Here is a 19,840-nt window from a genome sequence, read left to right as displayed (position 1 = left end):
TCTTGGGTGGGGACCAGTGGATTCCTCTGCAGGCTGCATGTGGCAAGACAACCTCCCTGACTTGGCCTCCACAAGCCTGCAGGCAGGCACCATGACCAAGAATTCCTGTGTAGTCAGCATGCTAATCAGATGGCTCCATGCCCTTTATCCTGCATCGGGGACACCCAGAATCACCTTGGCTTGTACAAACAGGGTCGGGGATAGAAAATTCTCCATTATTTACATTATAAAGGGCACACCCGAGCAGTGCTTGATGTCCTGGCAGGTGTGGGTTTGCCAATAAGCTGAAATTTCAAAGCAATGCAAAATTACTTTTAAAAAACATTTTGCAAGTCATTTTTGATTTTTTTAAAAAATACTGTCTATTTTTTAAAACCCACATGCTTAAATAGACTCTATAGTCAATAAGATTACCAAAAGGGTTATTCATGTAATTTTCATTATAAAAATCATTTGCGAGGTCTCTCTCCGTAGCACATACCCACTTGTTTTCATTCCCCTCCTTCATACCGTGCGGCTGCCCAGATGCAGCCAACTGGCTCCTATTGGGATAGAGATCCCACCCCTGCCCACTAGGTATCGGATAGACAGCTCCCCGTGAGCAGCTCCTGGGTGCCCGCCGCGCACTGCACGCTGCGCTGCGCACTGCACCACTGCAGACCGTGTCCTTGAGGCCAGTTCTGAGAGGTGGTGAAGGTCAACGGATTCTCGAGGGGCCTTCAGGTTCTGAGTTTCATTGGAGAAGCTGGACTTGAGCCACCATGGGTGGGGCTGGAAGCGGAGGTGAGGCAAATCGAAGGTGTCAAGGCGCTTCCCCCCGGCCCGTTCTCCATCTCCCGCAGCTGGGACCCTGGCTTTGGACTCAGGCCCTGGGGCCTCCAGGACCTCAGAGGTGGTTGATGGGGTTAAAGGCTCCAGACTCTGAAGAGGCTCCCGTGATGTTTAACCAAGCATCCAGTGAGCTCTGGGAGGGGACGTGGAGAGGAGTGTCCTCAGAGAGGGACAGCATCATTGCATACGCCTGGTGGGGAAAGGATAGCACACAGAGGTCTGGTGAGGGGCATTCCAGACAGGTGACCCCCACCTCCACCCCTGGTTCCACCCAGTCTAGAAGGAAAAAGGAAATCAAAGGCAATAGAGAGGCCCAGACTCTCCAGTTTGGGAGGGAGAGACAGGAGTATATGAAAGCAGGGGGCACCTCTCCTGCCCAGCATGACACCAGGACACAGAAGCCCCTCAAGGGGCCTCCGTGTCCCCTAGGATTCCTTGAACTCTTGGGGTGCTCCCCTAAGATTGCATCTCCACCTCCCTCCAACCCCCAGTTTCTCTGCCTAGTGACTGGCAAAAACCTAACCATCAGTGTCTGCTCTGGGAGCATCCTGGGGATTGGCAAGATTTATTTTCCATTCCGTGCCAGTGAGACTGTCTTTGTTTAGCTGGCAAGAGCCCTGGGGGACTCTGAATGATTGTGGTGGGCTCCTTTCTGAAGTAGGGTAGTGTCTCTGAGCTGATACAATTATAAGGAAATGGGCTGTGTTTGCTGGCCTTAGACAATCATGGTGGCATCCTTCTGCCTCATGTCGTGGGACGAGGCAGGAGGTACCAGGGCTGAGGGCTGTGTAGAGTGTAGATTATGAGTTACAGGTATGTACTAGGGAAGCCCAAGATGGGTCCCCTCTATCCTTGAGCAAATGCTAGACAGAATTAGTTAAGAGACGAAGACAGACACACAGACGAATTGGGGTGAAAATCGTGAGGTGGTGCTGGGCAGGCTGCTGAGGGTAGAATGAGAGCCAAGCCCCTTTTGATGTCCAAATAATGGGGTGCAGGGTCCTGTGACCACTGTCCCTGAGATGTGAACACAGAAAGTGCCCTGGATAAGCCTGTACCCTCAGGTACTCTGTTTTAGCTCCATCTTGGAAGCAGTGATCACCTGATGGGTGACATCCACTCATTCTGGTTCAGAGAGGAGGAGAGCCAGGTAGCTGTTCCCACTGGAGAAGGGATGGGGAGACTGGGAAAGTGGCCCTCACTCATGACCCAAGAGCTAGCTCATGGTTATCTGTCTTTGACCCCCCCCCCCCCAGCCCACCTGCTCTACCAGGGCCTGGGGGCTTACAGCTATTGGCTCTCTCTTTAGACAATGCAGTGGGCATGGGGGCTCTGGATCTGAACGTCCTCCAGCAGTGGGATAGCTATAGCCAGAGAGCTCAGGCATCCTTGGTTAAGGAGGCATGGTAGCCGCTTACTGTCTAAGCCAAGAGGAGGCGTGAGGACAGACGAGGGCTCTGCTGGGTACCTACCTGGTTCTTAGCCTGCCTGTACAGGGTTTGTTTTAAAGCCTCAGAATCTAAGGTGGAATTAAGCACATCCTTAACTTCAAATGCTTCCTCAGCTGCTCTGCGGAGATCCAGCCCCTTCCCAAAGGTCGGCGTCGGCTCCAAAGCTAACACACCGCCTCCTCGCTCCTCAACACACCTGCACCAAGGACCGGGGAGAGGGGCCTGGGGTCAGCTCTTTGGCCACTGGTGGCCTCTCTCTAGTGCCTCATGGCTGGTCCCCATGCCTGCATGCATGGCACAGGTTTCCGCGAGCCACATGCACAAGGAGACAGACATGTCGACACACAGACACCCAGATGGGAAGCCACACAGATGTGGGAGAGCAGATAGAGCGCAGGAAGGGTGAGTGCGTGCACACATATCACAGGCAGCAGGCAATCTGGTCTTCAGGATAATGGGCAGGAAGGAAGCTTTAATGTTCCGAGGCTCTGGGTGGCTTTGGAGGGGTCCTGGCTGCCCTACCCACCCCCAGGACCAAGAGACTGAGGAAGAAATGCTGGCTCCAGAGGGTCTGCCCAGGGCATCTCAAATGCTGGCAGCGTCACCCATTGCTGAAGTAACTGGAAAGTTAGGACATGGGGACGTGGCTCTGGCCTGCACAATTTCTAAAACCATGGGTGCTGGGCCACAGCCTAGCAGGGGCTGGACCCTGCTGCCCCAGGTGGATGGGATAATGGACAGCTGCACAGCAGAGCTGAGGACTCCTGACTCAGGGCCAGCAGAGCATACTCTCCCCTTCTGTTTCCCCACGCCAAGCTTCTGGAAGCCCAAGAGGGAGCGGAGACCCAGTGCCCTGGACTCTGGCTAGCATCACCTCAGCCCTAGCTCCAAAGCCTTGTGGCAGCAGCACCTGCTAGACAGAGGTAAGACCAGGTTGGAGGAGGTGTCTCCTGAATGGTGGCCTTGTATTCAGGCCCTCCCACTCAGCCTATTCCCTGGCACTTGGCCTCTCCTACCTTCGGGTATGGTCGAAGCCCATCGTTAGGGAGTTCGGCGGTTCCTCATCCTCCTCGTCCTCATAGACTCCTTGGGGCTCAGGTGTAGGGGACACTGTGTCCTCCTGTGACTTTCCGGCTAAGCTGTCATCATCCTCTTCCTCCAGCTCCTCCTCTTCCTCCTCCTCTACGTCCTCCGGCTTTGCACTGGCTGAGCCTGGACACGGGGGGTTGCTGTCCAGGTCTTGAATCTCAGGCCTGAAATGACAGGTGAGAAAGTTGGCTGTGTTCAGGGGGCTTTCTCCTTACTGCAGACTGCCAAAGGTGGCTCTCTCCCTTGGCCTTCCCCATCCTTCAGAAAGAGCTGGCATCTGTGGTCACTAAAAGAAGGAGTAACGGGTCAAAAGGCGGATGCCCACTTCCTCACCAAGGAGCGAGAGTGATGGAGGGGTTAGGAAAATCCAGAAGAGATGGAGGCACCCTCAGGGAGAAAAAAGGGACAGGGCAGGTCCCCGAGGGGTAGATACCAAGTCATTTGGGGGCCAGTGAGAAATGTGGGTATTAGGAAGGAAGCTAAGAGTCCGCCTGGAGAGGAGGGTCCTGTACTGGTGCTGGGGTTGGATGCTACACAAAGGGCACCCTTAGGACACTGGTGTAGAAGTTTCCGAATGCCATCCTGTCCAGGATTCTGTGATACTCAACTGTGCGTGCAACTCCAAGCCAGGCATGAGGATCTAAGGTCGCAGAACCTGGGGAGCGAGGGCGAGGTTCAGGCTGCTGATGCTAACAGAACGTAACTGTAAGGATGGGCTGGCTTCAGGGAATGTTGGTTCTGGCTTACAGTCTAGGCTCTAATTCATAGCTCCCCGGGGTTTCTGCAGCCTAGGCAGATCTCAGTCTCTGTCTCTGTCTCTGTCTCTGTCTCTCTCTCTCTCTCTCTCTCTCTCTCTCTCTCTCTCTCTCTCTGCATATGTGCAATCACATGTGTCTGCATGGAGGCCAGAGGTCAACCATCCATGCCCTCCTTAGCCACTGTCTTCTATGAGAGTCTCTTACTGGCCTGGGCTCACCTATTTGGATAGACTGGGTGGCCAGTAGGTCCCAAAGTTATCTGACCATGCACCACCAGCACTGGGGATTTGGGGTATTGTACCATACTCACTCTTTTTTTAAAAAGTTTTTTTTGAGACAGGGTTTCTCTGTGTAACAGCCCTAGCTGCCTAGCTATCCTAGGACTAGCTCTTGTAGAACAGGGTGGCCCCGAACTCACTGAGATCCGCCTGCTTCTGCCTCCCAAGTGCTGGGGTTAAAGGCGTGTGCCACCACTGCCCAACTCTTTTTCTTTTTTTCTAAACATGGATTTTGAGGCTTGAACTCAAGACCCTCCTGCTGACACACCAGCTGAGCCATCTCCTCAATCCTTTGGGCAAGAATTTTTTTTAAAAAGATTCTGTCTTTCTGCATGTCTGTGTGTAGATGTGTGCGCGTGCGTGTGGGTGGGTGAGGACAACAAAAGAGGAACTGGTGATTGTGAGCTGCCTGGCGTGGGTGCTGGCGTGGGTGCTGGCATGGGTGCTGGTGTGGGTGCTGGCGTGGGTGCTGGGCAGCAAACTCCAGTGCTCTTGGTGAGCCTTCTATCCAGGTCCCGGGTAAGACTTTGGAGCTCCGGTTCCTCATAAGCGAGCGTGAGCAGATCCATCTCCTTCAAAGAGCATCACCAGTCTGGTTCATGATCACGTCAATGACCATACTCTGTGTCCCTGGGAATGTGGCCATGTGGGCAGGGACACAGCAAAAGACAAACAAGTCTTGGGTTCCATATCGAGAGCCCCCAGTTCTTCCTTTCTCCCCCACACAGTTCTCTCTCACGGTCTTGGGGGGAGAGGGGCATTCAGTTATTTTCGATGAAGACGGCATCTTAGCAGGGTCAGCTTGCAAAGTGGTGTCCAGGCCTAGGCTGTATAGGTGACTGAGCTGCTCTGCGGACTCCACCCAGGTCACCAATTTCCTCCCACATGAGAAACACTGCCTCTGACCCGCCCTCCAGAACAGGCAGAAGAGTCTTGACAGGCTTCAAGGTGCCATATGTCCCTGGCTTCTAGTCACTTGTGCTGGGGGCCAGCCAAGAATATGCTGAGTTCATCTCCTGGCAGTGAAGGTCAGGTAGAGTCTGAATCCTGCCACTCTGTAGTTACAGGGTGGGCAATCTCGGCCCTCACAGTCCCTTCTAAAGACAGGAAGAAAAAATGTAGGCCAAGAGCCCAGCCTGGCCCTGGGTCACACTCACCAGGTGAGTAGGCCACACCTGCTGGTTGGCCTGGGACAAAGTTAAAAGAACCCCGTTGCTTGGGAGCAGAGTCTACATTCCCTTTTCTTGCTTGCATGCCCACACTGTTGTGTGCAGCCCAGCAGGGACAGCAGGGGCCCTGGCAGGCTGGTGTCAGTTTCAGGTGACAGTTGGTAGCATGTTAGCATCCTGGCTGGAGTAGCTCACAGCAGCAGGGACTGACAGTTCCAGAGTATGGGAGACAAAAGTTGAGAGATCAATGCGGCAGGCAGCACAGCTGATTCCTGGGAATTCTGGGGGGGGAGGAATCTAGCGTTTCCCTTAGTCCTTGGTCGATAGTGGCCTCTGCCTTTATCTTCTTATGAACATGTATGCACGTGTGTGTGTGTGTGTGTGTGTGTGTGTGTGTGTGTGTGTGCGCATGCGTGTGTGTGTGGTGTGTGTTGCCATGTGACATTGTGGAAGTATCCCCATCATCTACCAGGACTTTGCTGGCACTTGATCACCTCTATAGAAACGTCAGCCCTAGTCTCCATCAGAGGCACTGGGTTAGGATTTCACAGGTGACTTTTGGGGACACAGTTCAGCACACATCCATTCCTTTCGGTTGACCTGGTGGGCATTAGGTTCTCACTGGTCACTAAAGGAAGGACTCAGCAGTGAACAAGACCTAGATAAAGTGGGTACCAGCCCTAGCTGGGTCTACTCTCTTCCCCACCAGACTGCCAAGTAACGGCAACCTCACATATATTTGATCTAACAGCAGTAGTGATGACACAGGGGACCTTCCTCGGCTCTCAGGACAAAGCTAACTGTTCCTCGGAGACCTCCCTCAATAGACTGGCTGGTTTAGGAGGGGGCTGGCCCTGTCCTGGCCCTGCTATGCTGTCAGCAGTGTTGAACATGACATGGTGAGGGGGCATTGTGAGGAGCACTGTCAGAACACCCATGAGGTGGTTACGATGAGTGGCAGCTTCTCTCCCTTCCACGACTGCCTCCTCTTCTAGGTCATGTGGATGATCCCCTGGTCTGCCACTGCGTCTCAGAGCTTGGAGGTCTTGCTGTCTTCTGAGTGCCCAGGGCCCTGACAGCCAATCCATGCCTAGTCCTGGTCCACCCCATTAAGAACGAATCTTCGTCATTCTTTGGGTGGTTCTGTCCTGGGATTTGAGGAAGCCATGGTTTGAACTTGTCTTTAACAACAGGGATATGTTCTTCTGCTCTCTGTGGGATCAGGGAAGTCCTGCTATGGGGGTTCACACACAGCTTCCTCTGAAGGAGGCATCAAGCTGCTGAACAGGGGGGTGACTCTCAGACATGTCACATCCTGAGTGACAGGGCCAGGTTCCTTTCAGAGTACCATGCCTGAAGCCAGGATGGGTATGCCAGGGCCCTTGGGGGGCTGTTGCCTTAGCCCTGATGCACAGTCAGGGACCTACAGTAAGACCACAGACTTGTGAGCAAACACAGAGTTCAAGCACATCTGCACCGGTGATCTGGACAGCTCTGCACAGGTTTCTGTCAAAGCACTAGGGAGATGCAGACTGCCTTCACTGGGAATGTCTCTAGGGAACCCTCCCTCACTCCATCAAAGTGGATGGGAGTAAGCCGGGCTCTGGTGGCACAGAGCTATAGTCCATGATAGCTCGTGCAATAAAGGCTGGGTGCTGGCTCTGGGTTCTGGGTTGACTGTGGGCTACAGCAAGGTACCCCACTTTCACGGGCCTCTGGTACCCCACTTCCATGAGCCTCTGGTACCCCACTTCCACGGGCCTCTGGTTTTCCTCTTCAGAACTAGAGATCCCATGCCAAGGTTTCTTGGGGTGTATAGAACTTCTGTTTCTCGGTGACTTCTCTGATCGGTTTGTTTTCCTGGGGTACAGAGGTGTTCATGCAGAAGGGAGAGTTCCCGAATAAAGGACACACTGGAGCCTGAATGTGAGGTTTCAGAGAACACCTCCAGAGCCTGGCTGAATCCTGAATTCTGTGTGTTTATGTGCAAGTTTATACCTGAGTGCATATATCCATATCCATACACACACAGACATATCTACCATATGTGGATACACATACACACACACAGAACCAGACACACATCCGTATGTGCATCCACATGTGGTAAATAAGTCCGTGTGTGTGTGTGTGTGTGTGTATACAAACCATCTCTGACTTACAAAGGTTTCTAATTTTAGTAGTGTGAAGATGACATGAAGGACCCACACCCTGAAGTTTGACCTTCCCCATGCTACGCTGTGCACAGGCACAGTATGGGCAGGAGGCGCTGGGCAGGGCTCCCAGGCAGCCCGAGGGTAGAGGGAAGCAGCCAGCACTCCACGGCACACCGTACCATCAGTGTTTTTAGACGTGAGTGGGTTTTTGGTCAGTCACACGAGTTGTTCGTGTCTTTATTACAGATTAGGCTCCATGCTAGGTGGTCTGTGTAGCATCCTACAGTGTGTTTTGTGAGTGTCATGGAGCAGGGGGCGGGGGCGGGCTTGTTGAGCTGTGTTTGGTGGCTTAGGCCTGTTGAATGCATCATTGAATGACAATCTTTTTACTTTATGGGGTTATCACACAGCCTCACTGCAAGTTGAGCTCTCTCTCTCTCTCTCTCTCTCTCTCTCTCTCTCTCTCTCTCTCTCTCTCTCTGTCTCTCTCTCTATCTCTCTGTCTCTCTCTCTGTCTCTCTGTCTGTCTCTCTGTCTCTGTGTCTCTCTGTCTCTCTCTCTCTCTCTGCCTCTCTCTCCATATGCATGTTTTCAGGGGGAAGCATTTCTGTCTGGCAACAAGTGCCTGGATAAAACATACGATGGGGTTGCCACTTGGCCTGTGTGCTGGCCTCTCACCCAGAGTAAACGTCCACGATCTCACAGGGTGTTCTCCACCCTCGTCCTCTCTTAGTGTAGATGCTGTGGCAAGAACACACACAGGGACTGGGGGGCTCTTCTTGTTTCTAGCAATAGAACCTGAGGCCTCCTCCATGTGGGGCCTAGAAGCTTCCAGGGGCTAGGGATGCATGCACCCTAAGCAAGACCATCGGAGCAGGTGAGTCTAGACCCCGCTGGCTTGCTTTTCTTACCGTTTGTCCATCCGAGTAGAGGCCTGGTTCATCTCACTGTTGGCGATGAAGTTTCGGATCTCGGAGAAGTAGGAATCCTCCTTCTCATCTAAAAGTGCATGGTTGTCTGACTCGGAGGTGGGCGAGGAGGCGCTGGTGCCCAGGTGATTGGTGAGAACCCCAGAGTGCTGGCTCACTGTGGAAGGGTTGAGTGTCAGGGGCATTCTGGGTACCTCCAGCCTCCCGTGCCAGTGTGCGCGTGGGGTGGTCTCAGGAAACTGTCTCTGAGAGAGTCTGAGGGGTGGAGTTGCCCACAGCCCCTTCCCTGCCAGCGTTCTTGCTTTGCCCATCCTCCACCAACCTGGTGCACCTTCATGCTCGTGTTTCTTCAGGTGCCGGTCCAGGTTGGTCTGCTGCCCAAAGCAGCGGTTGCACAGGTGGCATTTGAACGGCTTCTCTTTGTTGTGGATGTTCCTCACGTGCCGCTGGAGGTTGGAGGAGATGCTGAACGACCGGTCACAGTACTTGCACCTGGAAAACAGGTGCACCTTGCCTCAGAGGAGAGAACACGTGTGGCGGGCAGGGCCAGACCTCTGTCTCCACGGCAGCTGTAGCCATTGTCCAGCCCCTGAGGCCACCTGGCTACCCAGCTGGAGAGTTCAGATGGATCCCAGGGTCACTGTCTCTAGAGATGTCTATGCCTTGTTTAAATTGCCCCAGCTAGTGGAAGGAGTAAGAAGCCAAGGGACATACTGTGAGATGACATTCTCCAGTCAGCCTCAAGAGGGCAGCCTTGAAACATGGAAAGAGGCAGAACAGGCTGGCAGGTTACTCTGAGATGGGAAGGCTGTCTAACTTCTCCATCACAGGAAGGCCTGGCTCTGGCTCCTCTGACAGAAGACCTTAGACGAGCCCCATATCACTTAGGGACTCAGTGTGACTATCTAATGCTCTCAGTAGCCCTGAAGGTTAACTGGGTACTTTTGGCCTTGTGGCTTTGATGCTGAGGCCAGCTGGTAGCCATACTGAGCCCTTCAAGGCACCACCAGCTCCTGCAGGCTCAGATTATTGTCACACCCCCACTAGGTTTACCAAGCACTCAAACTGGAAAAACAATCCTAGCAGCAGCTAGCACACATTTTATCAGAAATCATGATGCAGTTAGAAGCCATCGGCAGTGAGGGATGGATGTCCGCTGTGCGTGTGCCCCCAGGTGTGGCCTCGGTGGCCCTCACAGCTGAGAACAGAGGCCTGTTCTCTCTCAGTTTTATAACAGGCCCAAGCAATGCCCACAGCAAAGAAGCCAAGCCCAGAACAAAGAGTGGCAAGGGATGTAAGAAGGAACCTTCCAAGCTCTGCAGCACATGAGTGGCCTCCGAAAGAAGCAATGTCTGCTTTGTGGGAAGTCTGACCTGTGGGTGGCTGTGGGAAGCTTCTTCCCGAGGGCCTGTCCACACAAGTAGACCCTACAGCAGCAATCCCGATGCCACGCTTTTTATTGCATATATGCGCATGCATGCAATGTGTGTGCGCACACATGTGTGCAAGTGCATGTGTGTCTCAGGTATATGAGCATATACCTGTGAAACTTGCCATCACAATGACTTTTGGGTACTTATCTGGATCCTAGAGACACACAGCAGTTGAAAACTGTGTTTGTGTGACTGTATAGCTTCATATTTTGTAAATGAGTCCTGTTAGGTGACAGTACAATACCCAAGATTCCCTGGGCCAGCACCATGAGACAGGCCGCCCTCTTTGAGGAGCCAGAACCTATGATGTCAGCCTCAGTGAGGACAAAGATGGGGGGCTTTTCTTCACCCACGGGGATGTGTGACAGTTCTAAATACAGCAGCCTTGCATTCCTACGGGCCCCACCGTCACTGCGATTTGAGGCTGGTGGCCTGCTCTGGAGTAGCACTCTGGTCACGAGCCTTTGTCATGTGGTTGAGGACATGCCCGAGGACACCAGGGACACAGCCAGGAGGCTTTTATAGCCTTGTGCTGTCCACTAGAGGAGGGGCCAGGCCCAGAGACCAAGATTGGAGGTCTGGGTGGGTTGTGTGGGCCCCTGCCCAGGGTGTCTGATGGGCCTGACCGTGTGCTATGACAGGGTGTGTCTGCCTGTGTTTCTGTTCCTGCCGAGTTCAGAAACCCTAAGGGTTGTGGTTATTAACTTTGCCCTTGGACTCTCAGGGCCTGCAAGTCCTCTGGTCCCTGGCTGCCAGATAAAACTTATGAAGGCGAAGAAGGCCCTAGAGAAGGGGAGGCTGCTCTGAGAGGGGCCTCTCCTCTTGCCCAGGCTCTTATGGTCTTGGCCACAACTGACACCCCTATCCCTGAGTCCTTGTACTACTCTTCACAGCTCACTTATTCAGTACCTCAGCGTCCAGCTGCCCTGAGCCCAGGCTCCCCGGCTCCTTTTATACTTTTAGCTGCCTTGCCAGGCTCTTCAAGAGCCAGCAGCTTCCTCTGAAGTCCTGGTTAGGACCCTCCTATCTTTGGTTGCCCTGAGCAGCCTCTAGGGCACGTGGGTGTCCTTGGGCGCAACATTTCTTCTCACAGCCTGGGAAGCAGCCACCTGCTTTTTTTTTTTTTTTTTTTTTTTTGACCACCTGCAAAGCATGCCCTGGAGGTATCTCTGCTGGTTTTCTTAGCCTGAGCAGCAACAGACCCCAGTCCTCCACTCTCTGCAGCCTCCTACAGATGCAACAGTTCAGAAGGAATTTCTCCTCTCACCTACGCTCCCCTCCACACCCTAAAACACATAGACACCTTGATGGAGCCGGGCTCGGGTATTCCTGCTCTTTGGGGGTGATCTCTCAGGAAAGGAAAACTTGATTTGCATCTGCAGAGTTAAGCCAAAGCCAAGCTGCCCAGGGGACTGGGAATTCGCTCCACCAGGGAGAGTTCTCTGCAGATGCCGTAGGTCAGCCAGGCAGCCCCTGTCTGCTTGTCTGTCTGAAGCATATCACAAAGTTCATTTTTTTTTGGTTCCTCAGGAAATGCAGAGACACTTTGACAGGCCCCCTCACACACCACCGGCCCCCCAGCTCTGGCACAGACTCCTAAGCATGGGAATGTCATGAGATAGAGAGGGGATGTCGGGGGAGGGAGGTTGGCGAGTAGAGGCTCTGGAGCCGGGACGGACTGCGTGTTCTGTCTGCTTGCAGTGTTCTGGATGTAGCCTCTCCTTGTTCTAATCTAAATAAATGGCCCAGGCTGAGCCGTCCACTTGAAATTTAGGGGAGCAGAGAGCCCAGGGCCGTGAGGGAGCAGAGTTCACCCAGCAGCTGGGCTCTGCACTGTGAATAAGCCGACAGACGGCTCAGGAAATTTACAGCCATGCTGCATAAAGCAACACACCATTGTGCTCACAGAAATGAGAGGGCACAGGCGGCCCAGAACAGAGCTCTGGGGGGACCTTGCTGTGACCATGCCTGTGGCCCTGTGGCAGTTCTAGGGAAGCAGGGATGCATAAGGTAGGAGAGGGTGAAGCCATGCCTCTCGGCCTCCAGACACCAGCATCTTCCTTGAGACATAGGAGGGCTACCGCCAGCCATCACGGCTTCATCACTTTAAAAGTGAGGCCAGAAAAGGAAAGAAGAGATAAAAAAGAATAAAAATAAATAAGGAAGAGGGCTTGCAGGAGCCACCTGCAGCCCCACCGGACACTGTCGGCTTTCCTAACACAGGACACAGAGCAGGAGATGGGAAGGAAATGAAGGCAACACAGCTGCACACTGGGAGGTGTGCATCCCCGAAGTGGGAGTCACAGGCCCGATCAGGAGTTCCAGGTTGGTCCAGGAAGGCCTGCACCCATGTACGCTGCAGGCTACACCTGGCAGCCAGAGGAGCCTCTACATCAAAGCTGGAAGGAGGCGTACTGGGTACAGCCCTTTTCTCCTTGGCTCAACGTTTCCATCTTAAAGATTTTAATTAAAAATTTATCCACGTGTGGGTGCATATGTGTATACATGTTCAAGTAATGTATGCGTGCATGTATATACGCATGTGAGTGCACACTTGTGTGGAGGCCATAGGTTGACACCGGGTATCTTCTATTCTTTTTTTTTCTTTCTGTATTTCTTGAGGGTCTCTCACTGAACCATATCCTAACTAGACTGGCTGGCCAGATAATTCCAGGGATCGTCTTTTCTCTGCCCAGCTAGCAGTGAGACTAAGGGATACACCGCCATGCTCAGCTTCTATGTGGGTGCCGTTCTCATGCTTGCAAGAGCATCTCTCCCCCGCCCCAGTAGATCAGATCTTTCCACCTCTGCAACCCAAGTTCTGTAAAGTCTACATGCTGGAGTTTTAGGACGTGAGAGTGTCATTAAGTATGTGTTCTCCAGCTTCAGGCAAAGATTTCAAAGCCAGGAGAAGCTGCATGCTAAGGACTGCTCCCTGTCTGCAATGTGTGGGAAAGCTGTCCCTGGGGAAAGCCGAGGCCACCCCATGTCAGGGCACAGAGACATGTGTGAAAAGAACGTAGTTCTGAGGGCTTCCTCATCACCCAAGGCAACCTTCTTCATCTTCTCCGGGAGATCCCAGACTCTGAAGGGTGACTACACCCGCATGTGAGCACACAGTGACCACGTACACATGAGCTGACAGTGAGGTGAGTGTCACCCGTGGGTCAAGCGCCCTTGCCAGGCCTTTGCCTTGTGCAGTGGACTTCTAGGATGGGCTGTGCTCTCTCCAGTCACAAGTTAAAACTCTCTCCAGTTATCAGAGCAAGACCAAGGTCCCCAGCCGTATGAAGAGGCAAGCTGCACGCTTTAAACCCCTCGGCGAAGGCCTGCCTCGAGCCAGATAAAGTCAGGATTTGCAACACAAACTTGCAAAGCAATTATTGTTACCAAAGTCGAAACGCTCAGATTGGAGAGAGCAAAAGAAATCAATGATAATTAAATTCTTCTATAAACACGGCCCCTACCCTCTAGGGGCTCTTAGCACGACACACTGTCCAGGAGTCGGCTCTCATTACAGAAAAAACACGGGGCTCGTTTTCTGGGCGAGGACCAGACCAAATAAATCTTTCTGTTGCTCGCCTTTGTTAGGTTGTAAGTCACTATTTTCAGAGAGCAGACAAGGGGGGCTACGTGTCAGGGAGGGCTGGGAGGCACGGGACACAGAACTAGAAAGAGCTGTAGTTCACTCCGCTAGCACAGATGTGGGCCCGTGGCCACCAGGGATGCTCTGTAAACCCGAGTGGGGCTTAGGGATCACAATACATACATGCCCACGTGGGATGCCTGCCGCAGGGGAGGGCACACAGACCGAGTCCCCACAGCTACTCCCTGGTGACAAGCACCGCATGGGTACAGTGCAGGAGTCAATGCCTTCGGTCTAAAACCAAGCTCGACTCTTTCTTCCCCAAAGCTTCGGCCGCCTAGACACACCACAGAACGTGTTGCTAAACTGGTCCTGGCAGAGAAGTGGCCGTTTCCCTGTTTGTCTCAGGGTGACAACTGCCTGAGTTCTGTTTAAAAAGGCCAACTCCCTGACTGGGAGCACGGGGCAAGGAACGGCGGCATCCTTGGCCCTTCTTGGTGCAAAAACAAAGGCTCAAGGACACAAATGACAGACACCTGAGGCTGGAGGAGCAGGCAAAAGTTGCCCTCGGTTCCACCCATTGGAGAATCTCAGGACATCTCTAAGCGAACACTCCTCAGCTTTGAATCAGGGATAGTAAGATCCACCGGGAGGCGGCTCTGTTACTCAGCGACTCTCAGATTCCTGAGATACAGAGTGGTTCACTCTCTACTTCAGCAACACATGCGTGGCTTCCCACTCAGGGCTGCTGCGGGGAATAAAGGGCACCCCGTTTTTGTTAAGAGATCATACTTGGGGAGGAGGTGGCTATGGTCAATATGTCAAGGACAGGATTGGATGGGGCTGGCCGCCTAAGGGTCCCCCAGGGACCTGTGGAGAATCCAGCTTCAAGTCACATCTCTCTCTGATTCTGATTGTCTGACCTGGTTGACACTTTAGCTATAGGAGGAGAAAGGTTCTTTTACATCTTCTTTTGGGAGCATGGAAGGAGCCTTCTAGAACTTTCCTGGGCACTCCCTGCTTCATCCTTATACTATTCCAGGGAGCTAGAGGGTGGTGGGCCGGGAGACTGGGGCAGACAGTGTCAGAGCCAGATCTCACTGAGCACTGTGGCTTCTGTCCCACTGACTCTCTGGTGACCACAGCCCTGTGGGTGTATCTGAATGTAGGTGTTTGCTCGGAGGCAGGAAACTAAGGGTGCGTGGAAGCAAACAGGGACCCCCCCCCATACTAACACTGGGTGGCTCCTACCTGTATGGCTGCTCCCCAGTGTGTGTCCTCAGATGTCTTGTGAGATTCGCAGATCTGGGGAAGATCTTACCACAGTACCTGGGGCAGAGGGAAGAGAGGTGGGAGAGACATTAGGGTGGTCCACACTGCCCTTTTCCAGGTTTCTCCTCATGCAGAGCCCAGCTCAGAGGCCTCATAGCTGGTGGTAGGAACTGCCATGCCAGAATCCTACATAGTCCGGACATCTCAACAAAGCAGAGGGATGGGCATCGCTTCTTCAGTCTGGGGGCCGTAGCGGCTGGGATCACCAAGGCAGCCTTGGGAGCATGTCTTCCCAACACCATGGCCAACGGCAGAAACTGCAGCCCTGGGCTCAGCATCCTTCCTAGTGATCTGGCGAATGCTGACCGGCCGTGCTCCACTGGACTCTGAGCTCAGCCAGGTGAGGCTAAATTGCACATTGGGTTCAGATGATACAGCACAGCGGATGGTTTTAGAAGCCCTACCCATGTTACTCATGTATAGAAGGTGACATGGAGCAGACAGCGGGCCAATACCCTCACCGAGCTTCCCTGTGACCCCAAGGGGCACGCCGAGCCTCACCTGCACGTGTATCTCTCCTTGCCCTTCCTGAGGATAGGATCCGAGAGCGTCGGGGGTGGGGACCGGAAGTTGAAGGGGTGGTGAGGCAGGGGCTGCAGGGAGCTGCCTGAGTCGGCCTTCATGGCTGCAAAGCTCTCCAGCTTCTCTGTCATGGTTTCTATGGCTGACATCTGCAGGCACGGAGAAGGCAGAGATCACGGACTCAGCCTAGCTGTCGTCTGTCTTCAGAGAGTGGACACCTGGGGTCCCTGTGTTTAATCCTATCAGTCCCCCTCAGGCAGTCACTGGAGGCAAGGCCACAGCTTACTCTGTCCTTGTCCTTTTTAGAACTGGAGCTATGATCCTTTCAACCTGGTAGGCAGAATTTGATTGAACTCCAGGCTATGCAGGCTCCACTGAGGCTTAAAGCTTTGGTGTTGGGGGCACTGATCACAAGGCTGCGCCTCTCCTGTCCGTCCCATGGAAACCATGGGAGGACAAGGCAGGGGCCAATCAAATAAAGGAGTTAAAGAAACTTATGGAACAATTTCGTGGGATCCATCATGAGTTGAAATAGGTGTCCTAGTCTATACGCCTCTGCTAAACATTTGTCCCAGAGGCCAGTTTTTCCTTGCAGACCACAAAAAAATAGGGCTGGTGAGGGTAGGCAAAGGAAGACAGGGGTAGGGATGGTGCAGATGGGGACGACGAAGGAAAAGGTTCAGGCTCTCCAAGAGCTGGGAATGCTGGGAGAGACTAGGCTTCACCAACGGAGCATGGGTGAACAAGGAGAGAAGGTGGGACCTCCTCACCAGGCTCCTCACTTGTGGCCAGCTGCCTCTGCTGAGTGCTAGGCCCCTGCACAAGCTGTCCAGTGATGCCAGAACCTGGGACCCGCTGCCCGTGAGTGAGCAAAGGCAGCGTGCCACAGGGCTGTGGTCCTTCTGTGCGGCTCCAGTCAGTCAGCCCTTCGGCTCCTTGTTGGAGTGCCCAAAAGCATCCTCATGAGCTCTGTTTGCTGGGCACTGCCAACAGGAAACGGAGGGCTTTGTACTACTGCTACTTGGAAGCCTTATCATGTAGAGACATTTGGTATCTGGGGAAACAACGGCAGGGCTGTAACAGAAACCCATAGAAGGCAGTTGAATGGACACTATGTCCAGCTACAATGGTGAGTCGTTGGACAGCTCTGCATAGGCTATAGAGATTTCGGGCTTCGGCCTGTTGAGATGGGACCAACGCATGACCCTCAACACTACACTCAATCTCTGCAACTCATGCTCACCGCTAGGCAGATGGAAACTGCCTTGTTGTCTAGGTTACCTCCCCAGCCTCTCTAGAGTCTTTCCCAAAGCCTGGAAGATGGATCCTCAGGGTGACACCGAGGTCCTTGGCCCTGCCATGATTGTCTACCTCCCCATAGGTCTTGATGATAGTCTATGAATGTAGAGACTCTCCAGGGTCCCCAGGCTTGGCAAGGAGCTGTTTTGGGGCATGCCCACTTTGCCTGCACCCTAACAGCTTCACATCTGTATGACAAGTCTCAGGTCCAGAAGGGCTTGGGGATGATGGGGCTGGGCACTGGAAAGGACAGGTTATTTAAGGTCCCTGCACAGTCTGTCTCGTGGAAGCCTTCTTTCCACGGTTACCAGGTTCTTTCTAAGTGACAGACAGTTTATCAGACCATTTAACTGGTGACCATAAGTCATCTCTTTTCTGCCTCTTCATCCTGGCTCTAGGCCACAAGGGCAGGCAGAGAAGGTAGGCCCATGGGAGCAGTGGGCAGAAGGGACAATGGGCAGCCGGCCCCCCGCAGGCCTCTCTTCCTCAAGTCGGGTGGGTCCCGCTTGCCTGGCCCGCTCTGCCCCATCAGACATTCCCGTGAGCTCCGAGCGCAAACACAAACACCGGACGCGCCTGGCTGGCTTCTTGACTTTTTCCAGTCGGCCCTGGGAAAATTGGGGGAAGCTATTAACCAAACTCTGAGGCCCGATGGAACAATGGGAGCTCTAAGTTTAGCTGTGAACTCAGCCAGGGTGCAGGTTTCACAGACTGGGGCTTACCCAAGGCGGGAAGCTCGGGGAAGAACAATGCTCTAAGCAGGGCTAAGATTCGCTGGTGGCAAGGGAGGCATAAGGGAAAAGTCCTGCAGCCCATAGGAGGGGCCAGACCTCTTGCAATGACGACAGAACAGGACACTTGGAGGACTTTCCCTTTGACTGTGCCCTTGGGAGGTGAGGGAGCATGTGGCCCGGGGGCACAGGCAGGGACAGTCGCAGGCTGGAGGGGTCTACACTCCACTTCCTGAATGCGTTCCAAGTGTCCATGGGGCTGCTGTGAATGTCTGCCTTCCTTCTGTGTTCCCTCTGTTCCTCTCCCTTCTGCTCAGTCTTGCCCCTGCCTCTTTCCATATAGTCTGTCCTTTTTCTGGTCCTTGCATTGAAGCAAGCTAACATATCACCCAGCCCAGGAACACCAACCCCAAGGTTTCCTTATGTCTGACACTGTGGTCCTTTTGGCATGCTGAATAATCAGTTGTATTCCTAGGGCCTGGGGCTTTCCCAAGCATGGGGCTCCAAGCATGGGCAAGAGGTCCCTAGACAAACTCCGAGGGCTTCTCTATGAGAAGCGCCCCTCCCCTATGTTCTCCAGCTCCACACTGATCCACGGGATCTGCAGAAAGTCTCCTCTATTTCCCGGGAACCAGAAACCTGAGGTTCAGACTTGTTCTTGTGGAGTCTAAGGACACCCATCTCAAATGCCCACTGTGGTTACCTGGGGGTGGAACAGTAGTGGGGACGGCCGCAGGTACTTCTCTTTCAGGACTCCCACAGGGTCTGTCACCTTCCGCTTTTCTACCCTGCTGGACAGCAACACAGAGGGTTACATACCCCACCCCGCCGAGCCACTTGGCCTCCGTAATGTGCCTGTGCCGGGTTGATCATGAGGTTGCTGTGGAGGTGGTCACAGGGCTGCCCAGCTGGCCCCTACATGAATTCCAGTGGGCCTTGAGGGCAGTGTGGACAAGGAGCAGCTGCCCACTGCCCAGACTCCCCCAGCTCCCCCAGATGTCCTAGGACCCACCCACTTAGTGATTCCTTCACACTTTCCCCATCTTCTCTGAGCTCCCCTGAATCCTCTCAGACTGTTTACAGAACACTTTGTGCTGGAGTATAGACATTCTCTGAAGGTTCCACGAGCACCAGCCTCCCGTCCACTGACTGGTCATACCTGTGTGGTGGGGCTTCCTTTGGGGTCTCCAGCACAACCACAAGTTACTCCGCATTACTCTAGGGGCTTGCTGCCGACCCCTCAACTAGTCTGTCCCTGCTGGTCACTGGCACAGTGTCCTTCGCCTCTTTGTCCCGAGAAATGTGAAGGACAGATTCCTGTCCTGAAGAAGTTACCAGAGACTCCCTACAGCAGCCAGCAGACTGTACCTGAAAACCCTGAAAGGGTGCTGGAGATTGCCATTCTAGAATCTTCCTCAAGCATCAGTGATGGCTTGTTAAACATTAAATTGCCATGGTTTGGGGCACGTGGCAGCCAGGTCCTTTCTATGGTCCCCGCAAGTCCCAGCAAAGGCTGCACTCCCATCTCAGGCATTGGTGGTGTAGAAATCCCTGAGGTGTTTTGTTCAAACCTGCAGACCCTCCTTCCCAGCAAAAGACACCAGCATGAGCTGTCCCTAGGTTGCTCTCTTGCATCCCACCTGAGGCCTGGCCTGGCTCACTTTACCCCTTCTACCAGCTGGAGCCTTTGCTTCCCTGCCTTCCGGGGAACTGCAGCAGGAGAGGCAGGTACTGCAGCCCTAGGTCCCCAGAGGAGATAGTGAGGAAATCAAGAACTAGGCTGGCCATAGGAAGGGCTTTGGGACAGGGGAGAAATAGATACCAAGACACTTGGCAAGAGTTGTCAGCCTGGGGCTTCACTCAGGTAACTAAGGCCTGCCTGCTGCAGGGAGGGGTCTCTCACGACGGGCACTTAGCCTTTCAGTCATCCAGGGATGGTGATGCTGGCAGAGAAAGGGACCCAAGCGGCAGGATGAGCCTAGCAGTGTGGCAGCAGCGGGGCAGCTCAGGACCCTCCTTATGGTCTGGCTGCACTCTGTCCTAGTCTCTTGTGCCTTCACCTAGTGGGGATTCTGAAAACGTATTTGTCCCCCACTCGGGACCCGTTTTGCAGAAGACCTGCACAGCGGAAAAACATTGCTGTTGTTTCCCCTGAGCTCATCCGTCTGCAGAGGCTTGTCCTGTCCCGCCGGTGGCCACAATCTTAGGTCCGAAGGACCAGCACTCAGCCTAGCTTCCTGACATTACTAGTAGATATGAGCAGACATGAGGATATA

General features: G+C 53.6%; 1 protein-coding gene across 1 annotated transcript in view; it reads right to left on the bottom strand.

The window, feature by feature from the left end:
- Nucleotides 1-886: 886 nt before the first annotated feature.
- The window catches only part of Prdm16 (PR/SET domain 16), a 218,338-nt gene continuing 199,384 nt past the window's right edge, over nucleotides 887-19,840 (bottom strand). Inside the window, exons 14-21 of the mRNA XM_042055231.1 lie at nucleotides 18,268-18,355; nucleotides 15,514-15,683; nucleotides 14,932-15,009; nucleotides 8,984-9,153; nucleotides 8,644-8,818; nucleotides 3,299-3,535; nucleotides 2,304-2,478; nucleotides 887-1,021 (exon numbers count right to left, since the gene is read on the bottom strand). Of these exons, the coding sequence (XP_041911165.1) occupies nucleotides 887-1,021; nucleotides 2,304-2,478; nucleotides 3,299-3,535; nucleotides 8,644-8,818; nucleotides 8,984-9,153; nucleotides 14,932-15,009; nucleotides 15,514-15,683; nucleotides 18,268-18,355 (1,228 nt within the window). The remainder of the gene's footprint in view (nucleotides 1,022-2,303; nucleotides 2,479-3,298; nucleotides 3,536-8,643; nucleotides 8,819-8,983; nucleotides 9,154-14,931; nucleotides 15,010-15,513; nucleotides 15,684-18,267; nucleotides 18,356-19,840) is intronic.

The sequence above is a fragment of the Arvicola amphibius genome, chromosome 6 (genome assembly GCF_903992535.2).
Source record: "Arvicola amphibius chromosome 6, mArvAmp1.2, whole genome shotgun sequence".
Classification (NCBI taxonomy): Eukaryota; Metazoa; Chordata; class Mammalia; order Rodentia; family Cricetidae; genus Arvicola; species Arvicola amphibius.
This window is presented reverse-complemented; position numbering and strand designations above follow the sequence as displayed.